The following is a 24,120-nucleotide window of genomic DNA, read 5'->3' as shown; positions in this document are numbered from 1 at the left end:
ATGCTCCTTGCCCGTGATCCTGTGCTCTGTTCCTTGCCTGCGATCCTGCCCCGTGTGTTCCCTGCATATGATCCTGTGCTCTGTGATGCGGACTGGCGTTTGAATCCCGTGCTGTCTGTATGAAGTTTGTATATTCTCCGTGTCAGCTTGGATTTTCCCGGGGGAGGGGGGGGGCTCCGGTTTCCTCCCACCGTTCAAAACATACCGGGGTGTAGGTTAATTGGGTGGCACAGACTCGAGGGCCAAAATGGCCTGTTACTGTGCTGTATTGTCTAAATTTAAATGCACAAACTCCTCGCAGACAACACTGGATTTGCTAACCGCAAATTTGCTAACCGCAACACCCCCCCCCCCCCCACCTTTCTGAGGGAGAACGTGATAATGGAATAAGATCTATGATTTTCCCATGCACGCTTGTCAAACACAGTAAAGTGTTTTAACTGGGATTTTTTTTTACCCGGAGAGGTATCCGGAACAAGCTTCCAGAGGAAACTGGAGAAGCGTGAACAATTACAAGGTCATTTTGACAGATAAATGATGGCACTAGACTGGAGGCGTTGAGGACAGTGAGGAAGGCTTTCAAAGCTTGCAGAGGGATCTGGACATTCAGATACAGAAAGTGGAGTCACAGGTAGTTAGGGTCGTAAAGAGAATTTTCAGCTTGGCACGTTGGCCTTCATTAATCAAAATCTTGAGTCCAGGAGCTGGGATATTCTGGTGGAGTTGTACAAGACATTGCTGAAGCCGAAGTATTGTGCGGAGATTTGGTCACCGAACTCCAGGAAAGACATCAATAAAATTGAAAGAGTGCAGAGATTTACTAGGATGTTGCCAGGACTTGACGAACTGAGTTACAGGGACTATATTCTCTTCGAGCTGAAAAGAATGAGGGGAGATTTGATAAGATATATACAAAATTATGAGAGCGCATAGACTGAGTAAATGTAGGCAGGCTTTTTCCACTGAAAGGTGAGATACAAACCAGAGGACATGGGATAAGGAGGAATGGGGAAAGGTTTTGGGGGTGGGGGGGGGGAACTTCTTCGCACAGAGAGCGGTGGGAGCTTGGAATGAGCTGAAGTAGTAAATGCAGACTCAATTTTGACATTGAAGACAAATTTGGACAGAAGGGATTTGGTCCAGTGGGACTAGATGGACAGTTCAGCACAGACTAAAATGGCTGAGGGGCCTTCTTCTGTGCAGTGTATTGCTATGCCCACTCATGGTCATACAGAAATAGAACAGTCCTTCAGATCAACTCATCCACCCAGCCCACCCAACCCAGGAGTCCGCAGGGGTCTTGGGTAACGTCTCGTGAAGGAGGTGCTGGCGTTGGGGTGGGTTTAGAGAAGATTTACTAGAACGAGACCAGGAGTGGAAGGGTTGGTTTATGAGGATGATTGTTGGCTATTGGACTGGACTCGTTGGGAGGACAGAAGGACGAGGGGGGCCTCATAGAAGCATTTCGAATGCTGGAAGACCTGGACAGAGTAGATGTGGTTTCCCATTGGGAGGGGAGTCTCGGACAAAAGAGCATCAATTTAAAACAGAAAAGTGGAAAAATTTCTTTAGCTAGAGTTGTGAGTCTGTGGAACCTTCAGCTGTGGAAGAGAGATCTTTGGGTGTATTTAAGGCAGATTGACAGGTTTATTAGTCAGGGCGTCAGGAATTACGGTAAGAAAGCCAGGGAGTGGAAAGATGGATCAACTCATGACAGAAGGGCAGAGCAGACTTGATGGGCCTACTTCTGCTCCTCTATCTTGTGAACTGGGCAGAACAGCCCACTCACCTGTTGGCTTGGTCTTGAGACCGCTGCGAGACAAGGTGACTGCCGGTCCCATGTTTCGATACCACTGCAAATCTCCGGACCTCACCCACCGGTAAACACCCCACCGCCCCCCCCACCCTGAAAATCACAGGTCATCCAAACCATGCAAATCTCATCTCATTTTTTTAATATAAATATATGCAGCTTCAAAGGGGAGATGTCAAAGGGTGGGGAGGGGAGAGGGTCGCGCTGAACCAAGGAGCGTTCCCGCGGGAGTCCGCAGGGGCCAGGGTCCGAAGCCGAGCATCCTCTGCCAGAGAAACCTGGCGGATCAGGTGGGGCTTTGGAGATGTGAGCCGCCTCGACCCAAAAACATCGTCCCTGTCTCTCCTGCAGAGTCTGCACAAGCCGCTGAGTTCCACTGGTTGGTAGCGCTTAGCGTTCTGTTATCGCCTCCAGGTCCTGCACCTCCCACCCACTCCTAAAGTGGATGGGGATGGGGGTGGAGGGGGGGATGACTCAGAACCAACCGAGTGTTTTTGGGAGGGGAGGAGGGAAAGGAAAGGTTGGAGAGAGCCGGATTTGAAAGGGGAGCAGATTCCTTTTGCGCACCCACCCCTTCTCGCTCCAATACGCACCGTGTGATGCCTCGCCTATTTTACAAGTTGGAAATGCATTCCTGGTGACAGGCCCTTCTGGCCCACAAGCCCAAATGCACCCGTGTGACCAATTAACTTACCAACCCCATACAATTTTGATGGGTGGGAGGGAACCAGAGTGCCCAAGAAAACCCAGACATGGGGAGAATGTACAAACTCTTTACAGACTACGGTGGATTCGAACCGGGGTTGGGGAGGGGGCCCATAATAGCGCTGTGCTACATTAACTGTGCCGCATACAATCCCACTTGAATGTTCTCTGCAATTTCCTCCCCCCCCCACCACCATCCTGATTAGGCTGCTTGCCACAGGCAGGAGGAAACCGGGAGCCAAAGCAGGGGTGCTCACTTTAATGGAGGCCCCCAATTTGTTGGGGGGGGGGAAGCAAAGCTAACATGACAGGTGTGCTGTCCAACCAAACCTGAACCAAGTGGAACTGTTTTTCTATGGCTTTAGTGGTTTGCTTTGTTTAATTTCTTCCCCCCCCCCACCCATTTGATGGGGCAAATACACCCGACCTAAAACCACCAAGGGTTAACACCTTTTCCCCTTGATAAAGACGAGCCCCTCCACCCACACCCCCCACCTCCCACTGATGAGTTCAATCATTTATGTCACAGCGACAACCAGGCCCCAATTCAGTACAGACACAGGCCCTTCGACTCCGTGCCAAACTAGAATTTTACCTGGCCCCGCTGACCTGCACCCCCATTAGAATTTACTGTTAACAGTCACGCTGTAATTGCAGCCCCCAGCCAGCAGGTGGGGGACACTGGAAGTGTTTTTTTCTATATCTACCTACCCTCAGCTTCCTTATGTGAATAAAGCAGCCCTGGCAATAGCTGAAAGAGAAATGAGGGTGGTGGAGAGGAGGAGGAGGGGTCAATACCCCTCACCCCATCGTCCAATTGGCCAACACCACCGGATTGACCTGTGCAAGCACGAAATTCACCTGGCTGGGGTTAATGAAAAGGGCTCTTATGGGTAGATTACTTGGGTTCTGGCGAAGACTATGTTCTCCGAGAGATGGTCAGTCAGGCTGAATTCCCGACTATTTCTGAGGGATGAGAGTCCTGTACAAATTATCACTGGGGACGTTGCAGCCAAGTAGGGCTGCAAACGTCAGCTCCCATTCCTGGTAAAGATGGATAAATCACAGAGATGGGGAGCAGGTGGGAGAGGGAGGGGCAATAAGAAGAGAGAGAGAGCATCTATATACACAAGCAAGGGGGCAGTAAGGCCCTGGATGGGACAGGGTGGGGGTGGGGGAGAGAGGTGGGGGAAGGAAGGGAGGGGTGGAAGGGAGGGGTGAAGGAGAGAGAGGGAAGAAGGGTTGAGGGGAGAGGAGGGAAAGATAATTAAGGGGGAAAGAGGGAGTGAAAGAGAGTGGGAGGGAGACCCTACCCAGGAGATGCAGTCTGTGAAGCTAGCGGCTCTTAGTTCCCACCTGTGAACCTTGCCAGTGTGATCCACACCGGAGCTGCTTCTGGGACCACTCCACCCTCCCTCGCCGCATCAATAGGCCACTAGAGCCAACGGAGGTGGCGGGAGGGAGAAACAAGAGGAGACTGACAAAGAGAATGAAACACACGTCAGAGATGGAAACCCTCGATTTCAACAACACCACAAGTGGTTATTTCAATTCTCAACCCGTTTAAAATGCCACGGTAATAAAAAGAGAGAGGGTGAGGAGGCTTGTCTTTAAAGGGAGGGGAGCTCTAACCCCGCACTGCTCCTCTGCCTTTTGATTAAACACAAGGGTCATCTTCCCCTTGAAGGGTTGGAAAGGGGAGATTAAAGCTGGGGATGAGGCTAAAGGTGACCCTAAACCAGTGGGGGGTCGACAGGGTGGAGCGATGCTGGGCTTGTTCTGTTTCGGGGATTACTGTATTTAAACAAAAGGAGAAGGGAAAAAGAAAAAGACACAATGCTCAGGGTGGAACGGAATTTCTTCGACGCCTCCTCCCTCCCTCCCACCTCTGCTGGATGAGTTCGTCGAGGGCCGTCCCAGTCGGAACGCGGGCGGCGGACTGGCGATTGGGGGGGTGGGGGTCAACCCGCTAGCTTGCTGGCCACCAGTGAGGATTTCCTCTGAGGCAGGTCCTCGGGGGTGGGGATGTGGTCTCCCGTGACCAGGTTCTTGTCTGCACCGCTGCTCGGGGGCTGCTTGTTCTTCATCTTGGCTTTGGCCATGTTGTAGTCGCCAGAATCGAAGTACTTCTGCTGCAAGGCAAAAAAAAAAGAGGGGAGTGACACAGCCCTTCAGCCCACCCTGCCCCTGCTGGCCCACCTGCCTGCACTCAGCCCTGAACCTTTCCTATTCGTGCAGGCTTCATCGGACCATAGTTTGATACAGATGATCATCAAAATGGCTGAGAGGATTAGTGGGGCCTGCCTTCCCTCCACTGACCACATTCACCGGGAGCGTTGCTTAAGGTGTTGCCACAAGACTCGCCCCCACCAGGTTCAGGAGCCAGCTGCTCGCCCTCCACCACCAGACGCCTCCACCACAAACTCAATCAAGGACTCATTTAAGGACTTTAGTGATTTTTTTTCTCTCTCTGTGTTACATTACATGTACATTGAGTACAGTTTCTTTTGCACCACCAGTTTGCGTTAATTATGCCTGGCCCACAGGAAAAAGAATCTCAGGGTTGTATGTGATGTCATGTACATACTCTGACAATAAACCTGAAATCTAAATAGGCCCATAGAGAGCCATTTCAATCCAGCCCACACAGGATCTTTGACCCACTACCATCAAGAAGGAGGAATAGGAGCATCAAAATCAGGACGGCCAGGCTGGGGAATAGCTTCTTCCCGCAGGCTGTGAGACCGATGAATGGAGTAAATCATCCCGAAATAATTTATAGACTGTATCCGGTATCTGGCACCTATGGGGATTGGTTGATAGCGGAAAGGTGAATTTCCCGGTTGCTTGAGATTGCCTGTTGCAAGATTGGTGAATTAATCGGTAGGGAGCACCAATTCTTTTGCAATTTGCTTGAGGTCGCCAGTTGTTTGTATTCCAGATAATGGAAATTTTACTGTACATTTATTTTTAATTTAAAAATTTTTATTTGGACATTACAGCATAGTGATAGGCCATTTCGGCCATGTGTCCTACACTCCCAGTACGTTTCCCCCAGGGAAAACTCACACAGACATGGGGAGAATGTACAAACTTGTGGGATTTGAACCCTCGGTCCTGATTGCTGGCGCTGTAAAGGCGTTGTGCTAACCGTTATGCCAACTGTGCTGCCTCATGTATATCATTAGGTGTATCTGTGCTGTACATTGTGTGCGTGCGCACCATTGTCTGGTAAAATGTTGTTTTCTCTGGCTGCATATGTACAGTCAGATGAAGAAATGTCTGGTTACTGTTTCTGCCTCAACCACCTCCATTTTCCACAGATCCACCCCCCTCTGTGTGGAAAAAGTTGCCCCCCCCCCCACGTCCCTTTTAAATCTTACATTAAATTTGGTTACAGACCCTTTTGACTCACGAGTACGGGCCAATTACACCCAATTGCGTTTTGAACGATGGGAGGGAACGGGAGCACCCGGGGAAAACCCACAAACTCCTTACGACAGCACGGGATTTGAATCCCGGTTGCCCTAACTGCTACGCTAACCGCACCATTTTTCATCTTTAACTCTCATTAATGATAGAATAGACTGTGAATATTCATCACATCCACACCCCTCATTACTTTGTATATCTTTAGAGGGTTGCCCCATCAGCCTCCTGTTATCCAGGAACACAAGCCCCTTAGGTCCCCTTTAAAGTGGAGGAGCAAGAAACAGGGAGGCTGAAGAAGAACTTGGACAGATAAGGAGAACGGGCAGAGAAGGGGCAAATGAAATACAATGTCGGAAAGTGTACAGTCATACTCTTTGGTCAGAAAAATAAACGGGCAGACTATTTTTTTATATATGGAGAGAAAATTGAAAATACCCAGATGCAAAGGGACCTGGGAGACCTTGTGTGCAGGGTAGCCTGAAGGTAAACTTGCACGTTGAGATGGTGGTGAAGGAGCCAAATGCAATGCTGGTGTTCGCTTCAAGAGGTATAGAATATAGGGACCGGGATGTGATGTTGAGGCTTTATAAGGTGCTGGTGAGACCTCACCGGGAGGGCTGTGAGCAGTTTTGGGTTCCTCCTTTAAGAAAAGATGTGCTGACATTGGAGAGGGTTCAGAGGAGGTTCACAAGGATGATTCTGGGAATGAAAGGATTATCGTGCAAGGAGTGTTTGACCGCTGTACAAATTGGAATTTAGGAGAATGAGGGGAATCTCATTGAAATATTTTGAATGTTGAAAGGCAAAGACAGAGTAAATTGAGGAAGGTTGTTTCCCGCAGTGGGAGAGTCTTAGACAAGAGGGCACAACTTCAGGATCCACTTAGAACAGAGGAATTTCTTCGGCCAGATGGTGGTGAATCTGTGGAATTTATTGCCACAGGCGGTTGTGGAGACCTGGTCATTGGGTGTATTTAAGGCAGAGATTGACAGGTTCTTTATAAGCCAGGGCATTGAAGGTTATGGGGAAATGGCCGGGGAGTGGGGCTGAGTGGGAAAATGGATCAGCTCATGGTGGGTCAGATCTGATAGGCTGAACGGCCCATTTCTCCTCCTATGTCTTATGGTCTTCAATTAAAAGATGCGACCTTCTCCTTGCCCCTTGTGATGTTGTTTATCTTTACAATGTCACTCCCTCAGCCTCCTATCATCCAGCACAAGATGAGGCCTTGACCTCCTTCACTCTACAGAACACAGTCCCAGCCTATCCACTCCCTCCGTCCCTGTAACATCCTCGTGAACCTGTTCTGCACTGGGACAAAGATGGGTCCTTTAATATGCTTCCCAAGGCAGTGGGGGGGGGTGCAGACGGAGTTGACAGTAAGTTGGCTGCATTTGCCACTCTTCAAAGGGCTGAATGGCCTCTCAGGAAGCAGGGATGCCTGACGTCAATAAATCCGGAGAATTCTTACGCACAGACATTGGGGAGAACTAGACCCCCCTGGCAGAGGGGTTGGGGAAAGCATGGGTTGTGGAAATGCGTCAGGGTAACGGGTCCTGCCAAGCCCGCAAATGCACTCACCCACTAGCCCTGTGTGTCTTTGGAAGGTGGGGGAGACTCACTCGAACATGGGCCAGAGAACGCCCCCTCCCCAGGCGCTGGTGGGTTCCATGCTAAGCCGTGCCGCCCTGTGGAGGGAAGATAAATCACCCAGATCTGCCGGTCACCGGTCACTGGTGCTCGGAGCTCGGGGATTGGACACTTACCCCTTTCTGCAGCCTCTTCATCAGAAATTCCGAGCCTCCAGGTCTCAGTCCCAAAACAGGGTACTTGGCTTTTAGCTTGATTTCTTCGGCCTTCTCTGGGCTCATAGCCCCCTTTTCTTGTGTGTCCTGCAGTGGCGAGAGGGGGAAAATTAGTACTCAGCCAGTCAATTTTTTTTTTGGAAATGCCACTTCCCTTGGAATATTTCAGCTGGGTTCTGGATCTAAGAAACAATGGAACTAAATAATGCCCATGGTCCACACGTTTGCCAGTTACTCTCAAGAGCAGAATGCTCTGAGTCATAAGATGGGAATAGAGATTCACCTGGATAAAAAGACGTCAGCAATCACACACCTGAGGAAAGGCCCAGGCCTCAAACATTGGGAAAAATGCGTAGAAATGCTGGAGGAACTCAGTCGGTCTCAAAGCGTCCATGGGAGGTAAAGATTTTTAACTGATGTTTCAGGAAGGAAGGAATTTCTACGTTCTCCCTGTGTCTGATGGGTTTCCTCTTCTAGGTGCTCCAGTTTGCTCCCACCCTTCAAAATGTACAGGTGTTGTACAATTGGGTGCAATCGGGTAATGGGCCGAAAGGGCCTGTTACTGTGCTATATGTCTAAATTTTAAAAATTAAATTATCTCTTACCAAATATATTAAAAATTTATTTCAGTCTGTGCCCCCCCCCCCCCCCCACCTACTTAACTGTGCTGAGTCAGGAATGGCTTTATTCGACCTCTCCTCTGTCCCTGTCTAAATGCTGTAATTGAACCCACCCACCCAACTCTACCACTTACTCTGGAAGCTCGTTTCACAGACCCATCCCTCAGCCCCTTTCCCCTCTCATCTTAAACCTTTGGCCCGGGTATAAGTCTCCCCTCCCTGGCGGAAAAAAAGACAAATTGGCTACATGCCGCAACTTGTCTGCGAGAGTGCCTCTCGCAGGGCACCTTACGAGGTGTAGCCAACCTTAAAATGTCGGTGCAAATTTTTAGAGAGGTGCAGCATCACAAATATCTTCAACATCTCAAGTCTGGCAGGGCATGGTACTCACTTATTTCAAACAGGCGCCAATTGTACCAGTGCCCAAGAAGAGTGTGGGAACCTTCCTAAATGACTATTGGCCAGAGGCACTCACATCAACATGAAGTGTTTTGAAAGGCTGGTGTTGAAGCACACCAGCTCCTGCCTGAGCAGTGACAGTGATCCATTCCAATTCACCTATTGTCACAACAGGTCTACAAAGGATGTCATCTCATGAAGCCCTGGAACACCTGGACAGCAAAGATGCAGACATCAGGAGGCTCGTTATCAACTACAGCTCGGCATTTAACACTAACATCCCTTCAAAACGGATCAGCAAACTCCAAGACCTCAGACTCAACACCCCACTGTGTAAGCGGTTCCTGGATTTCTTCACCTCCAGATCACAATCAGTGAGGATTTGTAAGAACATCTCCTCCACAATCTCCCATCAATACCGGAGCACATTCTTAGCCTCCTGCTCTACTCGTTATATATCTATGACTGTGTGGGTCGGTACAACACCACCATCTGCAAATTTTCTGATGATACAGGATCCAAGATCCTTGGGACAGGTCACTTCTCGGTATTTTGATTATTCTGGATTATGGAATTAAAATGACACCAGTACAGATTTGTGCAAAACCTAAACCCTTTTTATCGAGCGATGCTTGATTGCTCACAATCAAAATGCAGCTGGAATGACTTTGGGAAACACAGAGTGGTTCCAACTGCGTGGGGGATTATGGGTAACGAAGACAGGCATTGATCCTGCATTACAACAAAAAGAGGCTCGCCTCACCTCACCCTTATCTTCCTCCTTCCAGCCTGGCTTGGCTGCCGTTGGGCTGCTTCCTATCATCTGGTCCCTCTGCACTGGGTTGGCTGCTGGTGAAGGTGGGGGGGGGGGGGGGCTTCCCATCACCTGCACCTCCCTCGGGCCCAGCTCTTGCTGCTGCTCGGGCTCAGCCACTCCCTGGCATTCCCTCGGCTTCCCTCCCTCCAGCACCTCTGCCTCCTTGGTGCTGGCTTGCTTCTCTCCTCCTTCCTCCCATGGAGTTCAGCACCCTTCGCCCTCTGACCCTGGCAGCTTGGCGGGGTCCGCCTTTCCTTGCCCCCACTGAGCTGCGTTCTCTCCTCACTCTCTCCCCGCTCGCTGCCCAAGTCGTGCTGCTGTGCTCTCCCCGCTCGCTGCCCAAGCTGCGTTCCCTCTTTGCTCTCTCTCTCCGCCCGAGCCAGGTTTTCTCCTTGCTCTCTCTAGAATACCTTAAAATACACTGTACATGCAGTAAAAAAAATGTTTGATTTTCGGAAACACAGATAAAGGGATAAAGACCTGGACCATGGAAGTGGGTTGTATATAAAGGGGTAATGAGTCAGCATACAGGATTGAAAACTTGGCTGAATGGTGCACTAACAACAACTTCTCACTCAATAGCTTCTTTCAGGTGACCAGAATACCCTGTTGTAAAGCCGCTTATTCTACCCAAATGCGGTAGGCCACCTGAAAGATCCTGATGCAGCTCGGAGGAGTACTCACCAACCCACCTCCGGGAGTTATAATCTCCACATCCGAGCAGTCCCCCTGAATGCGGATGCTAAGGGGGTGGGCTGATAACAATCAGCCGGAAATCCAAATCCCCGTTGCCTGACAGATCCCCTCCCCGCTGCCCGATAACCCTCCTCCCCGCACCTGAAAGCCCCCCCTCCCCGTGGCTGACAGACCCCTCCCCCCCGAAGTTCTACGTGGACAGGAGCCGGAGTGCGCTCTGAGGCGCCTCTCCTGCAGCTGCGCAGCACTTTCAGGGCTGCCACCTGAAAGACCATTCCACATTCTTGGCAGAGAATGCACCTGAAAGCGGATCATGTCACCAAAACCAAGAAGCTGACTGTTGACTTTAGGAAGGGTAAACCAGAAGTGTACGATCCAGTGATCACAAGGGGAATCAGAGGTGGAGAGGGTAGGTTGCCAACTCCTGGTGTAGAATTTAATGCAATATCACATTTTCTGTTTTATAACATAACAATAAAAGAGTCTTGAACTCTGTACTTCAAATTGACCAGAGATCATTAAAAGGCTGGGGTTGGGGGGGGGAGGGAGACAGTCTCTGAGCTCAATGTGAAGGACAGTTTAGCTCCTCGGACAATACACTAAAGTAAAAACACACAGAAATGCTGGAGGAACCCAGCCAAAGTGTCACCTTCAGTTTTGACATCATATGCCTATGCCTAGTTTAGATCGGGAAATCAAAAACAAACTGACAGAAGAAAGCCAGCATAACAATGAACATCAATTACTGATTGCCCCAAAGAAACGCCTCACTGATAATTCTTTGCCAGCACAAAAAGGCCTCTCACTTGTGGCGAAGACAGTGAGCCGCAGAATGGGATCGGAGGGTGGGGAGATGGGCCGGAGAGGCGGCAGCTGAGCGATCAAACAACAAGGGGCGGGGGGGTGGGGGGGGGAATTAGGCATCCGTGGAAGAGCGCACTGATGTAATGTCAGCGCTATTAGTAATGTGATCCAGCAACGGTCCCACACCTGTGCCTCTCAGTGATGCAGGGCCTCTATTCCTAGACCGGGTGTCACCCCCTTATCCCCTCAATCCCTGCCTGGCGCAGGGAGACAGCGTTACCACGCAAAGCACGGACAAAGCTGAGAGCCTACGTGCTCCATGGTGACCTTTCTGCCCTTCAGGAGTCCCCCCCACCCATTTCCACCAACCCTGCACACTTTTTAAAATTTAAACATACACCCACAGTAACAGGCCCTTCTGGCCCATGAGCCCGTGCTGCCCAATCAGACCCAATTGACCTACGCCTTGAACGGCGGGTGGAAACCGGAGCAGACAAAAGGAGAATGTACAAACTCCTTACCGATTTGAACCTGGGTCACTGGTGCTAACCGACTCCATTCAAGGCTCATGCTCCCTTTTATAGTCACGTAATCTAATATACGTGTGCACGTGTGTCTGTCTGTTCTCCATGCAAATCAATATGGAGCACTCTAGAAATGCTCAAAAAAGCGAAGCAACATTGGCAGAAGCTCTTCACAAGCCCGTAGTGTTAGGCAAAGGAGAATGCAAGAGACAGCAGAGGAACATCAATCTCACCTCTCACTGTTGATGCTTCCAGACATGCAAGGAGCAGGCAGCGGGAAACAGGACAGCCTCACCAGGTCTGCCTCAGTGCTCCGGCCTCCACACAAACAAGGAGCAGGCAGCGGGAAACAGGACAGCCTCACCAGGTCTGCCTCAGTGCTCCGGCCTCCACACAAACAAGGAGCAGGCAGCGGGAAACAGGACAGCCTCACCAGGTCTGCCTCAGTGCTCTGGCCTCCAGACAAACAAGGAGCAGGCAGCGGGAAACAGGACAGCCACACCAGACCTGCCTCAGTGCTCTGGCCTCCAGACAAACAAGGAGCAGGCAGCGGGAAACAGGACAGCCACAGCAGGCCTGCCTCAGTGCTCCAGCCTCCAAACAAGGAGCAGGCAGCAGGAAATAGAACAGCCACACCAGGCCTGCCTCAGTGCTCCAGCCTCCAAACAAGGAGCAGGCAGCGGGAAATAGAACAGCCACACCAGGCCTGCCTCAGTGCTCCGGCCTCCACACAAACAAGGAGCAGGCAGCGGGAAACAGGACAGCCTCACCAGGTCTGCCTCAGTGCTCCGGCCTCCACACAAACAAGGAGCAGGCAGCGGGAAACAGGACAGCCTCACCAGGTCTGCCTCAGTGCTCCGGCCTCCACACAAACAAGGAGCAGGCAGCGGGAAACAGGACAGCCTCACCAGGTCTGCCTCAGTGCTCTGGCCTCCAGACAAACAAGGAGCAGGCAGCGGGAAACAGGACAGCCACACCAGACCTGCCTCAGTGCTCTGGCCTCCAGACAAACAAGGAGCAGGCAGCGGGAAACAGGACAGCCACAGCAGGCCTGCCTCAGTGCTCCAGCCTCCAAACAAGGAGCAGGCAGCAGGAAATAGAACAGCCACACCAGGCCTGCCTCAGTGCTCCAGCCTCCAAACAAGGAGCAGGCAGCGGGAAATAGAACAGCCACACCAGGCCTGCCTCAGAGCTCCAGCCTCCAGACAAGCCTGCCTCAGTGCTCCAGCCTCCAGACAAACAAGGCAGCGGGAAACAGAACAGCCACACCAGACCTGCCTCAGTGTTTCTGCCTCCAGCCACACCAGGCCTGCCTCAGTGCTCCGGCCTCCAGCCACACAAGGCCTGCCTCAGTGCTCCGGCCTCCAGCCACACAAGGCCTGCCTCAGTGCTCTGGCCTCCAGCCACACAAGGCCTGCCTCAGTGCTCCGGCCTCCGGACAAACAAGGAGAAGGCAGTGGGAAACAGGACAGCCACACCAGGCCTGCCTCAGAACTCTGGCCTCCATACAAACAAGGAACAGGCAGCAGGAAACTCTTTTGTTTCAACCATGTAGTCAACAACTTAGCATTTTATTTCCCAGGCAATGTCAGGTATTCTTCTAGTAAGACATAAAAATGTCATATACATAATATAATTTGTCTGCCGTAAGGCAAATAAAGAGTCGCCTAGAGCATTGCCCATCGCCACTAACAATAATTAAGGGGTTGTGGTGGAGGCTGGAACAATAGGGGCATTTAAACAGGCATATGGATGAGGTAGGGAGGGCCCAGTTTTTTTTGATAGGTATATATATATTTGCACATGTTGGGCCAAAAGGCCAGTACTGTGCTGTAATGTTCTAAAAAAGAGTCCCCTCAGACACTCCAGGCTCCAGTGCTCCTACAGTCTCTGCAGCCGCATTGGCAACCTGAGCTTCAGATCCAAGCCTCTGACACGATCAGAAAGCCTTCAATCTCTGAGGCCCTTCAAAAGCTCTCAGCATCCTCTTGAATCCTGGTTCCGATACTTGGTTCCCACCAGCCAGTCACCTGCTGCCCGCAGCCTGTGAGGGTCCTGGCTCATTGAAACTACCTTGCCTCAACTTTGCAGAGGGTTTGACTGAGTAGCTACTGACCGATTGGACAAAGCTGGCGGGAGTTCTTGCGGACATCTTTAATCTCTCCCTGCTACCCAGGTAGTTCCCACCTGCTTCAAAAAAGCCACCACCACTCACCCCCCGGTGATAAAGGAACCTACTTGACTATTCGATGGTGACTCTGACATCTACCCTAGTGGAAGTGCTTCAGAGGCTGTTCGTGGCTCAGATCAACTCCAGACTTGAACCATTTCAGTTTGCAAACATTCCAGCCAGACATCCCGTACAGCAAGTGAAACACACCAAGTCAGAGTGCCGTTACAAGATCAGTCAGTGGAGAGGAATGGCAACATAATTTTACTAGCGTGAGGTATTTTCTGGAGTCTTGTTGAAGTACAGTCACACTTAAAGGGTTAACATTACCATATGACACAGAACTTCTGAAATATAGAAAAGTAAGGGGTAAGGTGATCAGCAGATGCTTTGAGGTCATGCTAGTATCCCAGGTGAAGGTTACTAATTGTTTGATTAAGGTCAGAAAGAATTTTTAAGGTGATCAGCATATGTCAGGATGCACTTTATCAGCAGTTCAGCATTTGTCACCATCAATCCCTCAAAGTTGATCATCCAACTCCAAGACCTGGGACTCAACACCCCACTATATAACTGGATCCTGGATTTCCTCTCCTCCAGACTACAATCAGTGAGGATCGGTAAGAACATCCCCTCCGCAATCTCCGTCAGTACCGGAGCACCATAGGGCTGCATATTTAGCCTCCTGCTCTATTAGCTATACACCCATGACTGTGTGGCTCGGTACAACAACACCATCTACAAATTCGCTGATTTTACCACGGTAGTGGGTTGTATAAAAAGTAGCGATGAGACAACATACAGGAGGGAGATTGAAAACTTGGCTGGATGGCACACCAACAACAATCTTGCACTCATGTCACCAAAACCAAGGGCTGATTGTTACCTTCAGGAAGGGAACATCAGAGGTGGACGATCCAGAGATCACTAGGAGATCAGGGGTTGAGAGGGTGAGCAAATTTAAGTTCTTGGGAGTCACTATCTCAGAGGATCCTTCCTGGACCAAACACACAATTGGCATTGTGAAGAAAGGACGACGTTGCCTCGACTTCCTCAGGAGTTTGCAGAGGTTTGGCACGATATCAGAAACCCTGGACAATTTCTACAGAGGTGCGGTGGGAAGTGTGCTGACCGGCTGCATCGCAGTCTGGTATGGGGACACCAATATCTTTGAGTGTAAAGCCCTCCAAAATGTAGTGGACACAGCCCAGGACATCACGGATAAAACCCTCTCCACCATCGAGAACATCTGCAGGGAACGCTGCTGTCAGAGAGCAGTAGCGATAATCATTGGATCCACCCCACCCAGCACACGCTCTGTTCTAGGTGCTACCATCAGGGAAGAGGTCGCGGTGCCACAAGACTCGCACCACCAGGTTCAGGAATGGCTGCTACCCCTCCACCAAATCAGACTCCTCAATGACAAACTCAATCAGGGACTCATTTCAGGACTCTTACTTCTAATTTGTTTATGTTGAGTCAGTATTTTTTTACACTGCCAGTAGGAGGTAATTCTGGCTCAGCCACAGGAGAAAGAATCTCAGGGTTGAATGTGATGTCATGTATGTACTCTGACAATAAATCTGAAATCTGAGATCGTGGCAGATCCTGGTTGAAGGTAACTAATTGTTTGATAAAGGACCAAAGTATTTTAAAGGTGATCAGCAGATGCCCTGAGGTTATGCCAGAATCTTAATAATTGCTTGATTAAGGATTAAAAGTGTTGGGTTAATTACGATGGAATATCTTGTGATCACAGAAATTGTGTTACAACAATGTAAATGCGAGAACTGATAAACAAACTGTGTCATGTACTCTGCATGTACAAATACCTTGGAGACAAGAGGAAGCTCCCTTGGAGCAGGTCCAACTCCTTTGCAGTGCTTCTTGCCGCGATAGGGTACGGGCTTTCCAAAGCCATAAAGGCGTTTGACCGTCCTTACACTGGTCCTGGTAATTTATTTATGAGCCCAGAGTGGGAGTATCACAACCTGATAACGGTGGGAAAGAAACTATCCTTCAATCAGGGTGGTACAGTTGGTGCAACACTGTTACCACTACGGCGACCTGGGTTTGAATTCGGTAAGGAGTTTGAACGTTCTCCCCGTGTCTGCATGGATTTTCTCCAGATGCTCCGGTTTCCTCCCGTGCTTCAAAGCATACAGGGGCTGTTGGTCAACTGGGTGGCATGGACTCGTGGGCTGAAAGGGCCTGTTACCATGTTGTATGTCGAAAGTTAATATTGTGGGGCTGGATCTAAGTCCTGGAATTTCCTGATGGAAGAGTGTTTGGGACTAATCTTTTAATATGTTGGAAATTTTACCAAGGCAATGGGATGTGTGGATGGGTCAATGGTGGGGGGGGGGGGGGGGGGTGGATTATGTGAGATAGTCTGGGTTGCAGTCACAACTCTGTACAGATGAACAATAGCATCCTGCTAATCAGCACGGATAGCTTAGCAGTGAGCACAGTGCCTTTATAGTGCCAGCAATTGGGACTGGGGCAGGAATTCCACTTTGTCTGTAAGGAGTTTGCACATTCTTCCTGTGTCTTCGTGGATTTTCCCTGGGGGCTCCGGCTTCATCCCACCATTTGAAACATACCGGGGGTGTAGGTTAATTGGGTGCCATGGTCCTGTAGGCTGAAATGGCCTGTTCCTGTGCTGTATGTCCTCACTTAAATTTTAATTGCTGCCCACTTCTTTGTGCCAGCTTTGCTCGCTTGGCCTTTCGAGTGACGCCAGCCTGGCGACGCACTTCCCCAATTGGATGGACAAAGTTGGAATGGAGAAACGTGGGGGAAAATATACAGAGGTGGGGTTACTCCTCACCCGAGAATCGCTTTGAAAGGCCAAAGCCAAATAAGTCCTTCTTCTGGGATTTATGTTACAACGAGGCCCCCAGGCTAGACTGAAGAACAGAGCCTTGCCTTCTGCCCGAACTTGTTGCAGAACCACCAGTCAGAACAAGTCAAGTTTATTATCATCTGATTTCACAAGTACAAACTGACAAAACAGCATTTTTCAGGTCCTTGGTGCAAATCACGCAGACCCACAACCAGACATCCAGACAAACAACACATATCCAGGACAAGTATTCATCTATACAAATAAATATAATAGGAGGGTCTTGGATGGTTAGTGTGAGTAGGTCGTTTGGTCATTGCCCATGGGAAGAAGCTGTTCTACAGCATGATGATCTGGCTCTGATATTCCTGTAACTCTTCCCCGACGGAAGCAGCTGAAAGATGCTGTGTGCAGGGTGGAAGGGGTCCTCAATGATTTCACGCGCCCTTTTCAGACAACGATCCCTGTAGATCACATCAATAGGGGGAGTGGGAGACTCCAGTGATCCTCTCTGCCACTCTTATGGTCCTTTCAATTCACCTCCGATCCATTTCTCTGCAGCAACTGTACCACACGGTGATGCAGCCGGCCTGGATGGTTCTTGATAGAGCTCCTGTAGAAGGTTGACATGATGGTGGCCGGTCGCCTTGCCAGCTTCGGACTTCTCAGGAAGAGCAGTCACTGTTGCGCCTTCCTGATAAGTGAGGAGGTGTTGAGTGTCCACGATAGGTCACTAATTTAGTGGACTTCAAAGAACTTGGTGTTCTCCACTATTATGTAGTTGTTGATGAGTAGTAGAGGGTGGTTGTCCTGGTCCTCCTTTAGTCCACGATCATCTCCTTCATCTCGGCCACATCAAGACTCAGGTTGTTATTCTTGCACTGTATCACAAGAATTTCTACTTCTTTGTTGAGCAACTCATCACTGTTGCTGATGAGGCCAACGACTGCTGTGCCACCTGCAAACTTGATGACACTGTTAGGAGCTTACATGACGCATTTTCCTCTTTGTTTTGGTTCAAGGACCCTCTAAGGAATGAGACGCTGAATTCATTTTCAGGATGGTTTAAAATCTGCTCCGATTGCAATCTTTTCTCCACCATCCCAGGGGCTATTTGGGTCAGGACTGCCACAGGAGGTGCTGTGCAGAACCAGCCAATATGTGGAAGCAAAGAGGCCCCTGGCTCGGACTGTGTCCAATCAGATCAAGGTTGACAATTACCACCCAGGATGCATCTCCTTCAATCCTTTAACCCCCCCCCCCCCCCCACCAAACCACTGTATATGATCTGGAATTTCCACCAAAATGTAGGTTTTGAGCTATACCCTTTGTACAAGACAACCTCCCCCCCCCCCCTCCCCATGCCACCCCCCTCAAAATCTGGCACTTACTGCTGACCAGTGAAGGTTGTTAAAAGCAAATCACAATTATTTTAATACCAAACTACCCTGTAAAAGTTTTTATTTTATTAGCGTATTTTAAAATAAACCGCCATCGGCTTCTGTAACAGGTTGTTTATAGCCTGTACGAGGCCGACAGCAGTTGGAGAGGGTGGATGGACCCTGCGGGAGATCATCGAGACTTTGTTGATGACTAACAGAGTGCGCTCAAGGTTGCGTCAGAGCCGGCAGTGCTGAGATTTCGAGGTCAAGGTTCGGATTTTGAGATGTGGCGTTTCGGATCGTCCTATATGCCAGCATAGACAGTAATTCCCAGATGTGAGTGCTCCAATGAATCCCAACAGCCAAATACTTCATGAGGATGTGACTGTTAAAGGGCAGAGAACTCCAAATTCCTGGGTGTCAACATCACTGAAGAGCAATCCTGGGGCCATCAGCTCAATGCAATTGTGAAGAAGGCACATCAGCGGCGATATTTAGTTAGGAGTGTGAAGGGATTTGACATGACACTCAGAACGCTTGGAAATTCCTACAGGCGGACCGTGAAGAGCATTCTGCTGGCTGCTTCACAGTCTGGCACAAGGCAGGAAAGGGACACGGAGTTGTGAACTAGGCCAGCGCCATCATTGGCGCTGACATCGACAAGAGGCAGTGTCTCAAGAAAGAGCCTCTAACCCCCAACACCCAGGCCGTGCCCTCTTCACACCCCTACCATCAGGAAGGAGGTGCAGGGGCCTGAAGAGGAGCAGCTAATGGTACAAAAACAGCTTCTTCCCCTCCGCCATCAGATTTCTGAACGGACACTTTCTCTTCGTTTGCACCAATTTATTTATTTAAGAAAATGTAATTTACAGCAATTTTTTGCTGTAATAATGGGCAATAATGCTGTTGCAAAACAATGAATTTCGTGACACATTTATGACAATAAATTAAACTGCCATCAGTCCATTTTTTCCACTTCCCTTCTTGGTCCGTTACAACTTTGGTTGCCCACTTCTCATTTGAAATCCCCCACCTAATCTACTTCCCCGCCTTTCCAGACAAAAGCAAACTGCGATCCAGTGACTGACAGCTCACTGCACAGGCCACCATCCAAAGTAGACTCGCTGGGTTCATCGCAGCACGAGGACGGGAGCCGCTCTGCGCAAGATCTTAAGTAGCTGGAGAGGTGAAAGAAGCTGAGAACTTCACGTATACTTTCCCTCCTTGGATGCCGTCTACATCTCCCACTGCCTAGAAAGGCAGCCAACAGAACGCTGCTCACCCTGGACACACTCTTCCCTCTTGGCAGAAGGTTTAAGAGCATGAACATGTGGGCTAATAGTCTAACAGGCTTAAAGACTGTTTTTTCCTCACAACCGTGCTCCCAGGCTGCCCTTGCTTGTTTCCAACTGATCTCTCTCTCTCAGTGAAACTCTGTAAATGGTGTTCTTTGGGGGGGGAGAGTCACGTGATGGAGTAGAGGCTGGTCGGGAAAACCAGCCCTCTCCAGGAAAATAGAAAATAGAAAAAAAAAGTCAGGAAAAAGCAAAGCATAACAGAAATAAAATACAAGAAATAGAAGATAAAGATACAGAGAAGAGAAAGAAGATGGCTTCCAAGAAGGAGAAAGTAAAAACAACTGGGAAAAAAAGTAGAAAAGTCACCAGAGAGGAAAGAAGAAGGCCTTACCTGCATGAAGGAACAGGACATTGTGGTGATGAGGAGCACCTGACCTTTGAGGTCAGTACCTGCCCTGCAGAGTCAAGACCCACCAGCCAGTGGTACACTACAAAAATGGCTCTCGGAACCAAACAAAAGTGCGCAATTAGAGGAGAAAGAGGAAAGAGGGGGGCTCAGCGGAGGAGCGACGCCAGACACCAGGGCTTTCAGCTGGAGGATAAGGAAGGCAGAAGAAGAAGGTGCGACAAAACAGATGGAGGAAAGATCGACAAGAAGACCAACGTCAAGAAGCACAACAGACGAGCAGCCCAGGAGGGGAGGACCAACAGCAAGAAGAGGCCCAACAAAGAGATATAAGCAGTTCATCAGGAAAAACAGAAGAGACACAGACACAAAGAAGAGAAGAAGACACAAACACAGCTACAGACACAGAAAAAGAAGACCAAGATCTTCACAAAGAAATAGAAGGTAAAACTGATGGACAAAGAGAAATAAAAGGTAAAGCTGATGAACAGAATATAGATAAAGTTTTTTTGAAGAACAATTGAGATCACTAAAAGAATGGTTACCATTAGAATTTAATGCAATTAAAAGGAAAATGAAAAGAACAAAAGATAAAAAGCAAAGGTTAGAACAGGTCATGACAGAAATAGGGAAAAGTGTAGAGAATGTGGAAGAGCAGGAAATGGCTGTAGAAATGGAAGTAAATGACTTAAGAGAAAAATTGGAAGTGACAAAAAAATTAAAGAGACACAAGAGTTGTTATCTCAGAAAATTGATATATTGGAAAATTATAGTAGGCGAAACAACATAAAAATAGTGGGCCTGAAGGAAGATGAAGAAGTCACAGATATGAAGGAATTTATAAAAGAATGGATTCCAAAGGTCCTGGGAATGACAGAAATACAGGAAGGAATGGAAATAGAAAGGGCACACAGAGCATTAGCTCCGAAACCACAGGCACATCTAAAACCAAGATCCATCTCAGTAAAATTTTTGAGATATACGACAAGAGAAAGTATACTGGAACGGGCAAGGAATAAAATTAGAGAAGATAATAAACCATTGGAATACAAGGATCAAAAAATATTTTTCTACCCAGTCATAAGTTTTGAACTCTTAAAGAGGAGGAAGGAATTTAATACAGCGAAATCAACTTTATGGAAAAAAGGTTACAAATTCATATTAAGACATCCAGCCGTGCTTAAAATATTTATACCCGGGGAGCAAAACAGACTGTTCTCAGATCCATAGAAAGTGCAAGAATTTGCAGAACATTTGCAGGACAGGAGATCAAGAGATGTAACAAGAATGAAGAACGACGATAAAGTATATATAAAGATGTAAAAACAATGTATATGTAAAGAGCTAAAGAGAGAAAAGAGAAGGGAAGGAAGGGAGTAAGAGGAAAAAAAGAAGAGAGAGAGAGAGCTTTGTTATATGTGTTTAAAAAAGTGTTTTCTGGGGAGGGCTGGGTGGAGGGGGAATAACCGTCACTGCAAAATCAGTTGATGCTGCGAACAAGATCACAACCCAAATGAAAAGGGGAGTTGTGGTTGCCTGGCAAGGGGTATGGGGCAACTCGGAGAGGGGGGGGGGATTTTGGGGTTAAGGTATTACTGGATGTGGGAACTGCGGGGGTACTTTATGTCTTAAACGTGTTGTCGTATATTAAATGCAATAAGAGAAAACTAAGAGCTGAGAATGGGGAAAAGGGGGATGGAGGTGGCAAAGAAGTGGAAAAGAGATGTATTCAAGAACGTTTTGGGAAGAATTAAATCAAATACTAAATAAAATTACAAAAAATAACTTATCAAAAAAACCAGAGATATTTCTTTTAAGTAACATAAGAAGTAGAGAATTAGGCCTCAAATTGGATAAAGTACAAAAAAAAGTTCATTAGGATAGCCTTAGCGATAGCAAAAAAAATATATAATGTCAACTTGGAAAATGGAAGAGAGCCTGAGAATACAGCAATGGTACATGGAAATTAATAAATGTATTCCATTGGAAAAAATAACATATAATTTAAAAAATAAAGTCACAATATTTGAACAAATTTGGGAACCATACATGGAACATATCAGAGCGTTTGCCTACAACCTCCATCCCCTAAAATGAGAATGAAAATAAAAAGAAGACAAAACGACTGGATTCAGTGTGTAATGAATAGATGACGCATTTTTCTCATTTGTTTTCCTTTGTGTGAAAATATTGTTTTATTGTATTGTATATGTTGAATATTTATGGATATTGGAGGAGGGTGGGTAGAGGGGAGGGAGGGGAGGGGAGGAGGGGGGTGGAAAAAGAGGGAGAAAAAACCACTGTAAATTTAATGAGATCCGTTTGTACATATTTTGGTTGATCTGGTTCACAGTGTGAAAAATAAAAAAATATTTGTAAAAAATTGTGTTCTTTGCATGGCTGTATGTTAGAGATGACCTGGTAGTCTGCTCACAGAAGAACACCTCACAGTCTACTAGGTATTTACTGTCAAATACAATAAAACCCCTGGTATCCAGAATCTATGGGAATTGGTAGATGCCAGATAAGTGTATATTCCCGTTGCTTGAGACTTACTAATACACCTATATGAAGAGTAAACAGTTTAAAAGACACACCCACACATATATATGACATTAAAATACTATCCTTACACTGAACAAACTTCGCTTGCATGAACATATAAACCTTACAGCATTTTACTTTATTTTCAGTCATATTCTTTGAAAACATTTAACCGTCACTGCATTTGTAGGTCCATCCCCCTCCACGGAGCCAGCCGAAAGATGAACAATAACATTATTAGATAATTAATCCCCCACCCCCCATGTTTACAGATGAAGCCACTGACTCTTACGAAGCAGGGATGGGGGGGGGGGGACACTTTAAGAGAGTCACCTCCAAAAGCGAGCAGCATCAACTACCTCTTCATCCTGGGCGACGCCATTGCTGTTTCACACAACTTTATTCAAACAGTTGCTACGAGCAAAGCACGACCAAGGCCGTGCACTGGATGAATATATGCTCCTATCTTTACCAAAGGTTTCTGTGTTACTTCTGAGAACATTTGTTTTTACCATTTTAAAATTACAATTTTTTTAACCTATTATTTTGCTCCTATTTATTTTCCTTGAGCTTTTTGCTGGTTGCTTGAATTTACTGTGAATTTAAACTTGATCAATGCTACATATCGGTCTAAACATTTAAATATAAAGTGTGACTTCCAGCAGGAGAACAAGATAACTTCAGCCTATGAGAAGCTGTAAGAACCCAGCCGGTCAGCCAGTGTCCATGAACAGATATTGCAGTCAACATTTTTAGTCGGGGTCCCGAAACGCTGACTGACCATTTCTCCCTCGTGGTTGCTGCCAGACCTGCTGGCTGCCCAAGATCCCAGCATCTGCAGTTCCTGCGTTTAGTCCGGATCCTCTAATCCACCTGGGTTCTTTTATCTCACACGTGACAGCTTGCTGTGTCATTCTCCATCTTTCCACAGTGCCTAACCTTGTTCTTTTCCAATAACCTTAATTTTTTTTTGAAAAAAGCAACGTGGTTATTTTTTAAAGTTTAAATTTAGGTGCGCAATTAAACGGGCCCTTCCGGCCCACGAGCCTGTGGCACCTCAAATACACCCAACTACATACAAACTCTTTGAAAGGTGGGAGGAAACCAGAGCCCCCAGAGGAAATCCACACAGGTCACACGGAGAACATACAAACTCCTTACAGATAGTGCTGCTGGGTACGTTGTGTACAGTTTCTTTTGCATTACCAATAAGTGGTAATTCTTCCTGGCCCGCAGGAAAAAGAATCTCACGGTTGTATGTAATGTCATATATGTACTCTAACAATAAATCTGAAATCTAAATAGGCTCCAAGCATTGTGCTAATCACTAGGCAAGCAATGGTTTGTCCTCTCACATCCTTTTCCCCCCACTCACTGAGTAATTTATACTGGTCAAGTTCCACTGGGCCATCTCCCTCATTCTACATCTTGCTACCTGGTGTCCGAACTCAGCCATCAGCTCCTGCAATGACCAAGTTATCCCAGGTCCCATTCAGAACATATTTGCTGCCCAAGGTGCTGAACTTCCAGAATTTATCATTCTTGCCCCATTCTTAAAATTCTCACCCCCATTGCGATAGTCATAAATCCTACAGCACAGATACAGGGCAAGTCTACGCTGACAATCAAACACGACAACGCCCCACACTACCGATTCTACCTCTGATAGGAGCAGGAGGAGGCCTCCCTGCTTCGCCATTTAATGAGATCATAGAGATGTTAGGCTCATCTCCACCTTTTCCCTATAATATGTAAAAATCTATCCAACCTTGCCTTAAATACATTTACTGAGGTCGCTGCCACTGTTTCAATGGGCAGCGAATTCCACAGATTCACCACCCTCTGGGAAAAACTGAAATG

At 47.9% G+C, this 24,120-nt stretch overlaps 1 protein-coding gene across 3 annotated transcripts in view; it reads right to left on the bottom strand.

The window, feature by feature from the left end:
* Nucleotides 1-1,938: 1,938 nt before the first annotated feature.
* The window catches only part of LOC138764377 (alpha-endosulfine-like), a 29,404-nt gene continuing 7,222 nt past the window's right edge, over nucleotides 1,939-24,120 (bottom strand). For 2 of the 3 annotated variants that reach the window (XM_069940223.1, XM_069940224.1), the window contains 2 exons: nucleotides 7,717-7,842; nucleotides 1,939-4,650 (listed from right to left, as the gene is read on the bottom strand). In XM_069940223.1, coding sequence (XP_069796324.1) covers nucleotides 4,480-4,650; nucleotides 7,717-7,842 — 297 coding nt within the window. In that variant the 3' untranslated portion in view covers nucleotides 1,939-4,479. The remainder of the gene's footprint in view (nucleotides 4,651-7,716; nucleotides 7,843-24,120) is intronic. The other variant, XM_069940225.1, reaches the window with a different exon arrangement.

This window comes from Narcine bancroftii, chromosome 5 (assembly GCF_036971445.1).
Source record: "Narcine bancroftii isolate sNarBan1 chromosome 5, sNarBan1.hap1, whole genome shotgun sequence".
In the NCBI taxonomy this organism is placed as follows: domain Eukaryota; kingdom Metazoa; phylum Chordata; class Chondrichthyes; order Torpediniformes; family Narcinidae; genus Narcine; species Narcine bancroftii.
The sequence above is the reverse complement of the archived record's forward strand: the minus strand, read 5'-3'. Positions and strand labels throughout refer to the sequence as shown.